General features: G+C 42.4%; 1 protein-coding gene across 1 annotated transcript; it reads right to left on the bottom strand.

The window, feature by feature from the left end:
- Window positions 1-412: 412 nt before the first annotated feature.
- On the bottom strand, window positions 413-10,360 carry haspin (histone H3 associated protein kinase). The gene is made up of 16 exons (XM_023956683.2): window positions 9,856-10,360; window positions 9,446-9,568; window positions 9,184-9,336; window positions 7,133-7,267; window positions 5,322-7,053; window positions 5,098-5,233; window positions 4,529-4,674; window positions 4,261-4,449; window positions 3,452-3,537; window positions 2,987-3,049; window positions 2,811-2,902; window positions 2,633-2,712; window positions 2,343-2,431; window positions 1,545-1,687; window positions 1,354-1,456; window positions 413-777 (listed from the first exon to the last, which is right to left on the bottom strand). Exons 1-16 carry the CDS (start codon window positions 10,008-10,010, stop codon window positions 576-578), a joined length of 3,627 nt encoding a protein of 1,208 aa, XP_023812451.2. The 5' UTR covers window positions 10,011-10,360; the 3' UTR covers window positions 413-575.
- Between the last annotated feature and the right edge of the window lie 332 nt (window positions 10,361-10,692).

The raw sequence follows: 10,692 nt of genomic DNA, 5'->3' as shown, positions 1-10,692 counted from the left end.
GTGTTCCTGCCCTGATTTTTCATTTGATTCTGCAGTTGGTTGCTTTCTTTCTTGGCTTTTATGAGCAAATAATTAACCAGTGCAAAGATTAATCATCAGAGCTACTGTTAAGTTTCTGCAAATACATCCCACTAGCCATTTCTCATGAGCAGAGGTGATGCATTACATTAAAAAAGCAACAGCGGGAGCCCAAAGATATGAAAAACTACACACTACGTAAAAGACCAGAGGCTGTTAAATAAGCAGCCGTTGCCAAGCAACAAGGAGTTGAACAAAAACTGGACAAGTCATTCAATGAAACTTTTCAGCAGCTCAAGATTACTAGAAAAGATGGAAGGTTATTGATCTAAAACAAAAAGTAAAATAAAATAGGCAAATAACTTTTAAAAGACCTTAAAAAAAGAAAAACTACTTTTGACCAGTATGTCAATTTTATTAATGTAACTATACTTTTTACAAGTTCTCTGGATTACGACACTTTATTTCAATTTTTACATCAGGTCAGAATTCACCCCCCTCTCCTTTAAGCCTCTGTCCATGTGAGCTTTCTCACACTTGGGGAGTTAACTCACTCATTATTGAAACATGGCGCAATTTCTCAGCGCCTCTGTGGCCGAGTTGTACTGGAGGATGTTGTCATGGAAACGGCTGAGCGCCTCTCGCGTGTCCTTGGCCCCCTTGCGTCCTGAACCGCGGTACTTCATGGACAGCAGCTTGGAGCACAGGTAATGCAGCCAGAGCACATTACTGTGAGGGTGGTAGCTGCTCCAGTCGTTCCTGTAGGGAAAACACCAGCAGAAAGAGGACTGAAAAACTGCATGTCTTCTCATGGCTTCATTCAATGAGCAGAATTCACAACTGAGCTGTTAGTTAAGCCAAAGTTAGGTTTGGATTATTACAAGAAACAGGAATGTAGTCAGGATGTCAGGTATGGATGTTAGTAAAGGAGACGTGATTGCTGTACAATATTTTTCTACGATTTGTATCAATTTTTCTGAAATTGTTTTGCTTTTGGGCACATTTCTTCCTTCAGATGTATTAAACCCCCTGAACCTCAGAAAATATCGTACTGTAGTAACCCAAGCAATCCATAAGGGGACAGTGTTCATCTGCGTTCACACCGCCCTTGGCTAGGTGCGTTAAAGCTACCACTTACAAGGAACAGTCTCTGTAAACATAAATGTTTTTTTTTTATATATATACCAACAGCATCAGTGGTGTGTGGTCACAAAATCCACAACTACCGGCTTGTACTTGAGGGGTACTGCAATCCCTTTTTAATCTGTTTGGTTGGACACCTATACTGGTTAAACCTCCACACAGTACATATATGTTCAAATGTTTGAGTCTGACCCGTTCTCTTGTCTCATCAGCCTGTAGATTTCAAACTGATAGTCTCCCTGACCCATGAAGAGCTCCTCGTCGTTTGAGATGTCACAGGACACTGTCAGCTCATCTAAAAAGAGTAAAATAAAGGTTTTTGTCGTTATTTTTTTTTGTGAGAGTAAAACAAATAAGGAAAAAGAAAAATGTAAAAAGCTGACCAATTTCCAGCCTGGAGAGAGAATAGTCGATGATGCGGACCAGCACGCCGTTGGTCTCCACGTGGTGGGTCTCTCCATTGAGGAGGAAGCTGCCCTTTCGTTTCCTGGTTGTTTTGACCAGAACGTTACCCCAGTGGAGGTCCCTGAAGCAAACATTTCGTGAGTTAACAAAAAAGGAAGGATTACACAAAAAAAATTGACTGCACTGAGGCTGTGTTGCACACTTAGCTCAATGTTGCACCTCTAACCTTCTGAGCTCAAAGGAAAGTGCCAGTGTATGCTAGTGACGTATCCATTGCAACGGCCATGTAATAAACTTGAAGGCCTTCCATATGCTGATAATATAGTCATTTAGATGCAGATCCTTAGAACAGTTTTGAGCCAGATGCCAGCTCAGACGAGGAAAACAAAGACATACGTGGATCTAGTCGTCTACAAGTGGATGCATTAGAATGGAGCAGAGCAGGAGCTTGTGGCTCGCCCAGCGTGTTTTCTGTGTCACAAAAAAAGGTATTTTTCGAACAACATCTTTTTCATCTGCCCCTGAGTCAGAACAATTTGATTAAAGCGATCCTCAAAAATACTATTTAAGCTCAATATTCTTAATATTTGTCCTCCATCATCAGAAAAACGCCACAAGAACCTGTTACGAACACGGTTTTCATCGCTTTAAGACAAAGTCAATCATAAGCTGTGGATATCTGCTGTTCTGTCATAAACTGCAAACAATGGTAGAGCAATCCCAAGTACTGACTGTGATGCATGAAAAGAAGCAGATTGGTCATCAAAGTGCTTTACCTGTGTTCAAAGTGTAGCTCCTGCTCAGCAACCGCCAATGCAGCCGTCACCTGATGAAGAATGCTTTTCGCCACCCCCAAAGACGCCAGCTTCACATACACACACACACACGGAGGTCAAGTAATGCTGAGAAGCTAAGGGGTTTGTTCTTTCCTCCTTCTTCTGGCATCATAACTTCCTGTTTTCACTGGAGTAAAATTGTAAACAAACTATCTGTACTCGTAATGGTCTACGATAACATCTCCTCTTCAGTAGATGGGCTAAAATGACAGCTGCCAAACTGTGCATACCGTTCCGTTGCTGTTCTCCAAGTCCACGCCTCCAAACTCAAACTCCAGGATGATGAACAACTGCTCTTTTGAAAAGAAATCTATGCAAAGACACACAAGGCCACGGAATGACTCTCCAACTTTCACTGCTCAGACCTTGAAAGACGTGATCAAAGGGATTTTATCTCATCTCACTCACCTGGCCTGTCATTTTCAGAGCCTTTCCGCCGGTCATAAGCATCCCACGCCTTCAAGAAATCTGACGGGTAGCACCCCTGAACGCAGTGGAGACTAAGAGAAATAACACATTAAGTCACATTGTTGAAACCTGATCAGATAGAAAACAAGATTCAAAGAAAATCAAATCAAACTCACTCATTGAGTCCAATAAAACCATTAGTCTGGTTGTGCTGTTTCTCTTTCAAGCTGCTGAGCTCCCTGGCAGAGAAAAAAATAAAAAACACACCCACACAGCTTATTAGCACAGCTCTGCCTGAATGCTTTGAAGTGCTTTCCAAAGTTAATTATCATGCATCACTCAATTAAATTCGACCAGACCTTATAATCCTGGTATCTCCAGAAACAGTCAAATAGTGTGCACGCCTGTGACAGTGAACCGTGCAGTCTCAATTATGTCCAAACATTTATGTTCACTTTTTGCTCTAAAAGCTCAAACAAATTGCCACATCAGATATTTTCTTGATAGTTTTGGGGTTTTTTTGGGTCAAAACTCTTAGACCCTAAAGAGAATGATCCATCAAAAAACGGCATTAATGTAAACAATGAAAGGTAAACAACAGATTTTCGGAGGTGGGCATTGGCGCTTTATCCTGTACTTACTTGGATATAATAACCTCATGGAGAATCTCCCCAAAGGTCTTCTGATCCTCTCCGTTCACCTTCTTGCTGCCCTCTATTGGAATGATCTGAAAATGAAACTTGAGTCAATTAAAAATGCAAATAGACCTCAACATGTACTTAGTGTAGTATGTACTACTTAATACATTTACTGCATAGAGATACAGTCTCGCATACATCAGAGTCAACAGTGCATTCCTGATCCTCTTCCCTAAAATGCCATGATCAATTTTTTAATTGAGCCCCTAGTGGTTATTTTGCACACAACTCCAGTTTTTGCTTTCAAACTACAACCTGAATTTCAAGTAGTCAGCCCAGAGTAACACAAAGTGGACAACAAAAACAAGTAGTGACCGATTTAAAAAGAAAGATTTTTTTTTAATTGTTTTCATGGTTGTTTGTTACATATTTATAACAAGATCTGTAGATCTGGATCATGATCACTAGATGCACTCCAGTGGTGCCTATTTGCCGGTTTCAGGAAGACCAAATTGATGACATCACATTCAGTCTAAATCTGACCAGTGGATTTTTTTTTAAACTGGCTAAATAAAAAAATTGGGTTACTGGATCAAACCCACTGTCTGTGCCAGTTGATTATATTCCCTGGACCCCAGGATCAAACAATCGCCGAAGTGTCACATAAGCTTCACTAAAGTTAATATTGATTTAATAAGTGAACGTCACATTTGAAGCATTTTTGCCATTTATCATGCAGCTGGACTTCCTCAGGCAGCACTATGCCTCTATGATCATGTAGCTAACCCTCTCCCCCCCAAAAATACTCGTACTTTGAGTGCCACGGTCTCTCCCGCAGCGTTGGTGGTGGAGAAGACCTCCCCAAAGGTCCCCTCCCCGATCTTCACACAGCCTTTGCTGCGAAGAGGGAGAATGCACTCTTCCCAGGGCAGAGGGTGCTCCTGGCCACACTCAGCATACACCTTTTCCGCGTCTGACAAGTCTGGCTCTTCACACACAACCTGTGGTGGAAGATGCAAAAAGGTTGCATCTGGTGGAATCCTTCCGCCGATGGTCAGGGGCAGTGACATGGTGTCTTACCAGGGAGTGCTGGGTCAGCAGCTGGGACTGCAGGTGTTTGGGGAGGGGCGTACGTAGAGGAGTAGCAAAGAGATCCTGACTCACATTTGCCAAAGCGTTCCTTCTTGGAGTCTCCGACAGCCGGAGAGTCGTGGGGGTGAGCTGAACTGAAAAGAACAAAAGATGGGCCGAGACAGTCACTTGATTATGGCGCTTATTCGAGTCAAGCAAAAGAATCAAAAGTCCAAACGTGTTTCCAGTGGTCTTTTCATTATGATTATGCAGTTTTTAGCCAAAATCCAAAGACCTGTTGTTTTTTTTTAAGATATAGTTTCTGCGGATCCATTAAAAATTTACCTCGGAAATGTGGGGGGAGCAACCCAGCCCCCCCTTTCCGCCACCCATAACCGCTCCCGTTACCCCATAACACCCCCAACTTAGCATTACAGGTGCGACATAAATGGCGAGCAACATTGGAGCCACCCAGCTTGATTTTCTATACATATGTCCTCCTTCATCAGAATAATGCCACCAGAACATGTCAAAAACAGGATTTTCATCACAGAAGGTCTTTAGAGCCGATATTTTACCCATTCCCTTGCGGTGGACGGAGAGGGCGGCTTTGATGCGGCTCCAGGTGTGTGTGCTGGGTGTTAAGTTAGCCAGCAGAGGGGGCAGATTTGCCTTCAGCGGGGTGAAAATGTTCTCTGGATTTGTCACCAGCTCCTGAATGAGAGAGACACCAGAATTAGTAACCCTTTTACAAGCTTAAAAACTTTGATGAAAAAAAAAACATCCTTTCCTGCGCTCTTACCTGTGGTTGTTTCCACGGTGCAGAGATCAGCTCACTGATGCTACAGTCCACAATCTTTGAGCTTCCTGTTTGCTCCGCCCGGCTCCTGAAATTCCCGCCCTTGTTTTTCCAGCGACTAACACTCATTCCACTGACACACACCTTCCTGGTGGTGTTAAACGTGTCTGCGGTGGTGCTCTTCTTTTTCTTGTCCCCTGCAGGCTTTTGTTTATGCTTTGTGGCCCCTCTGCACGAGTCCTTCTCCCCAGAGGCCACCTTCCTGCGTCGAACGTTGGCTTTCGAGGTGGATTTGTTTTCGTCACCATCCAATAGAAGGACAGTCTTTGCCTGCCGATCAGCGTCCGACTCCGACAGATCGGAGGACTCCCGTGCAGCATCTTTGATCTGCAGCGTTTCCTTCAGTTCAGACAGACGTATCCTCTTAACCGGTACAACAGGCCTGTTGGCCAGACATTCTTTCTTCAGTGGTGATGCTGATTTTTTAGGGTCGGGTGTGTCTGCTGCAGCTTTAAGCCCGTTGGTGGTGTCTGCCCTAGAAAGAGCAGCAGTAACTTCTCTAGCGCGTTTAACGTCAGTTGGCTGATTGGTATCTTGACTTGGCAACATCGCAGAAGCCAAAGCTGCATCCTTAGGTTGCGTAATGACTTTGAGTTGCTCTTTTTGTAAACCAACAAGCCGTTTCTTAGAAAGGCTCTCCCCTTGTGCTACTTTTGCCTCTGCAGGAGAATGTGGACTCACGATCACATTGCAGCTGAAGTCAGACGGGTGAGTTGAGTCATCTGACTGCTTCTTGGTTGCTCTTGCATCAGATGATTTCTCCTGGTCAACAGAGGGTGAAGCCTTTGTCTCGTGAAGGTCAGAGGCCGAAGAAGCCAAGTTTAAAGTTCTGTCATTTCCCACCAGATGACGCAGGGAAGCCGTCTGCGGGCTACTGACAAAGCTTGAACGCTCCAAACAGGAGGAGTATGTTGTGTCTCCAAGTTGAGACACAAGGACCAAACCCAACCTGTCCAACTGAACCGTCCAGCGCCGGCTCAAACATTCTTCCTTCAGAGCTTCGATCAACCATTCCAAACCTCCTGCTGCAGACACAAAATGACTGCTGCCGTCACTGTCTACAGAGATCAGGTTCACGTCCCGCGATGCTCCACATACACTCTTGGCTTCACTGCAGCTGCTCTCCTTGGGCTCCACAAACAAATCAGCAGACTGTTCTTCAATGTGATCCAGATCTCGCTTGCTCTGCTGCCTGTCTTCAGAATGCAATCCACAGACAGATCCAGGCTGCGCTGGAAGGACACGCTGACGAAAAGAGAGGTCTTCATGTGAAGCGCCGATGCAGCTGACCGACATGGACGGAGGAGAGCTGCCCTGATCACAGGTGGGGAAGGCTTCAGATGGTCCTTGTTTTCTGAAGAAACCTGCAGAGGGCGTGGAGCAGAAGATGGGCTTTCTGAGGTGAGGCCCAAGGCTGCGCTCCACAGACGCGTTGAGTGAAATCTCCTGAAGGGGATTGGCAGTGCAGTTTGACATCCCAACGTCATTCATTGAACTTTCTGAACTGCAAAGTCCAAATGCCACAGGGGCTTTTCTTCCCCTGGTGGGCCGGAATACTCGTTCAGACGTAAAGTCATCTGATGAGCTATGGCCACTGGCTGTAGCTTTGGTGAGCCTGGTCAGACCTGCACATCTGCGGCGAGTTACAAAGCGACCAGCAGACAGAGGGTGAACACTGAGGAAGGTAAAGAGAGGAATAACTCGTGACATTCTCTCCTGCTGAAACTCACAAACGTTACATGAAAAGTGCTTACTTGGAGTCTGTAGTTGCTTCAACTGATTTTGTCTTGGGTTTTGGCGCAGTGTTTTCCTCCTCACTGTCACTCGTAAACGTAATTTTATGGCGTTTCCGCTTTGTTAAAACTGGGGCGGACACAAGCCGGTTATTCCTTTTGATGGAGAAGGAAACAAAAATGCGTAAAGTCACACTCAGATCTCATTTTCAAAGCATTCCCAAAGGTCTTTTAATTATGATTATGCTGTCTTTATCCAAAATTGGGGGGGGGGGGGGGGGATCATCATTTTCTTGGACATAGTTTCTGCAGAGCAACAGTAGTTTATTAGAAATTCTCCTCCGAGTTGTGGGCGGGACTGTTGGTGCAGAGTAAACCCGCCCCACTTCCTGTCATCCATCTGGGAGGTATTCCAGGAAGCATGTTTAAACTAGCCAGACTTTAAGCCTGAACTCTGGCTGAAATCCGCCTGAACTTGCTCACTCTGGGTATGTCGGTTCCAAAAGACCGGATATGAGTTGGCGTAATTACGCTCGTGCACAGGAGGTACATAAAGACATTCTCAATAGATCGCCGATTTCTGGAGTCACCATGGAAACGCGCGGAGAAAAAAAAAGAAAGCGGGACACTTGAGACGGAAGTGAGACGGAGACTGAGATTTTAATGACGGCGGATAAAGATTATACGTTCATCAAAAAAGTAACACGGCTGCATATATATATATATATAATCTTAAATAAATTTCTTCTATTAGTAACAAATAATTTAGTTAAATTTATTCAACCTAATTTCTTACGTCTATAAAACTCAATAACTGTTTATACAACTCAATTTTTACGTATTTATCTAGCTAAATGTCACATTACTTCATTAATCTTTTTTCAATCTTAATTACTTATATTTCTTGAACTCTCATATGTCTAAGTTTGAGCCGGCGGATGTGCTCATTTTTATAACAATAAAAAGGACGGAAAAAATGCACTTAGTGCAAAAATCCAATAAAGAATTTTCCATCATTGTCATTACAATGTATACTGGTAGGGGTGCTATATAAAATCATCATCCTCTCCTTCACTCTCACTCATGGTGCAGAGCCGTAAGCATAGTAGGACAAAATAACTCGGCAAAACACGGTATAACACAGTAAAATAGCTATACAACTAAACACATTCTGTCAAAAACCCACACTTAAACCCAAATCCGTCCAGACAGGCAAAGGGAATGATATCCCAGAATCCCTTGCGGTGCCGAACTAACGGCAGCATCAAAGTTACACCTACTTAATTGAATTAATTTGAATGAAAGGAAAATGATTGTCTGAAAACTACGTGTTATTTTTAAGGTGACCTAAAAAAATGATTTATCTTAACTGAAGAAAATAATTAAGTTGGATCAAAATAAAAATGTTTATCTTTACAACATCCATACGTGGTCTTATCACCCTCTCATGGTGGAAAATGTGTTATCTGAACTTCTTCATCCACTATATCATCTTCAAATGGACACGCCATGCTGCTTCACCTCTCTGTAAACAAACTAAGCTTCAACGAAACCTGCTCCGGACCAGGTTATGTTCAGAGCATGAGTTGCCATGGTAACTTGACCTACCCTGAAACATACCTCCATTTCTGGAACCGAAAGCAGAGGTTATCAACTTCCTTAGCCTCAGACTTATCGTGGGAGCTAGCATAACCTGCTTTCTGGAATACCCCCCTGTTTACACTCTCTCCCACTAGCTTACAGACCGAGTTTGTTAATCAGAAAGATAAAGTTTACAGACCCTCACAATCCAAACATAACATTAGCAGTGCAATAAAAATGGCGAGCAATATTGGAGACATCCAGCAGAACAGTTTGAAGATTTGAAGAAAACAAATCTTAATATTCTTTATATGTCCTGCATCATGAGGAAAAATGCCACAAGAACATGTTTAAAAAACACAAATTTCATCTAAATAGCGAACTGTAAAAATCTTCTTTCTTTGCCTGACTATATGCTGTATAACCATCAGCAGAAATCCAAGTTAGTTGGAAAATGGCTCAAAAAAAAAAGAAAAGAATAAAGCACTGACCGTTTAAGTTTTTTGTTTTTGTTTAGGGTACATGGCCCCACAGGTAAGTTTTCCTCACTGCTGCTTGTTTCTTTTGAACGCAGATTGGCCCTTCTCTTCACTGGATGACCCGCTAAACCACAGGTTCTGCTGAAAACACTGGCTTTTCTGCCTCTGAGATGGAAAAATACAAAGAAAAATAAACAGCCCATCAGGATTGAGGCGAGATGAGATTCTATAATGTATTTTGAGACCAACTTTTCAGTTGTGTTATTTAGCAAACCTGGGTTGGTTGAAGTTCTCATTTATTAAACTGTCTTCATCATAACTCGACTCGATCAGGTGCTGCATGGCCTTTTTCTTGGCTGGACGGACTTCTTGTCTGAAGACCCGTTTGTGCTTTCCTCTACAAAACAAGACAACAGAAGCCACAATTATTTAAGTTAATCATTTCTGAAAGGAGCCAAAAGTCATGGGTGTTTTATTTTTTAGTTAAATACTACTAGCAATTATGTCAATAAAATAACATTAGAGTTATCAGCTGTTTACTGTTTATTATTTATTTATTATCTATCATGATACACATTCTTTGTCATGCTGTAAACTTGACAGACAGCACAATTTAAATACACTCAAGCAGTTTTTGTTAATCTATAAATGTTGTTTTGATCCGTTTAAAAAGCCCAATCATACCTCGTCCTTCTGGGATTTGCAGATTCAAATACGGAATCATCATCAGATTCGGTGCTGTCGAAGGCTCGTTTGCGATCTTTAGGGGAAATCCAAGCGGAAACCTTCCGCATCTGTTTGCCATACGTCTTCAGAAATATCGACTTTACCGGCTTCATGTTTGCAGTAACCGGGCGAGTTATCCAAACACGTTGAAATTAAATAGTTAAACGAAAATATCACTAACTGATTGAAGAAAACCCGTCAAGTTTTAAGGCGTCGATGATCTCTGCTGCTACAGTAGTAGTACCGGGTCCAATGCGTTCAATCTACTTCGTCACACTTGATGAAAAAAAATTTGAACAAAATACCACTTTTAGTCCACCTCTAGGGGGAAAATGTCTAAAACTCGCTAATCTTAAACGCGGTACAATGATCAGGCTTTACTTGTTTATTTATTTTTTGTTAAGGTCGTTGAGCTTTAGGAGCCGCTACTAGTTTAAATTCTTGGAAACCGTTGATTGGACAATAGCTTGTGCGACTTTTGGAACAGCGACACCTGGTGGTTCGGAGGAAGAAAAGAAAATTCCCTCTTTAAGGCATTTTCTAAGGACAAAAAGTAAATTTAAATAAACAAAAAAGGAATTGTAATTAGTAAAAGCTTTAACATCAATACCATCGTGGGATAAATTAAATGACACGCTGTTGTGACAAGTGTAAAATTCAGGTAAACTATGATCTGCCCATGTTCATTCCTAAGTGTTTTTTAAGAGGATTTGATAACACACATCAGTAATATCAACACTGTGCTAAAAACTGTTACGTTAAATATACCATTACTTCAATCATAAGGAAAATAAC

This window comes from Oryzias latipes (genome assembly GCF_053564925.1).
Source record: "Oryzias latipes strain Hd-rR chromosome 1 unlocalized genomic scaffold, Olatipes_Hd-rR_3.1 chr1_Y".
Taxonomy (NCBI): domain Eukaryota; kingdom Metazoa; phylum Chordata; class Actinopteri; order Beloniformes; family Adrianichthyidae; genus Oryzias; species Oryzias latipes.
Note: the sequence above shows the minus strand (reverse complement) of the source record. Positions and strands in the feature narration are given on the sequence as shown.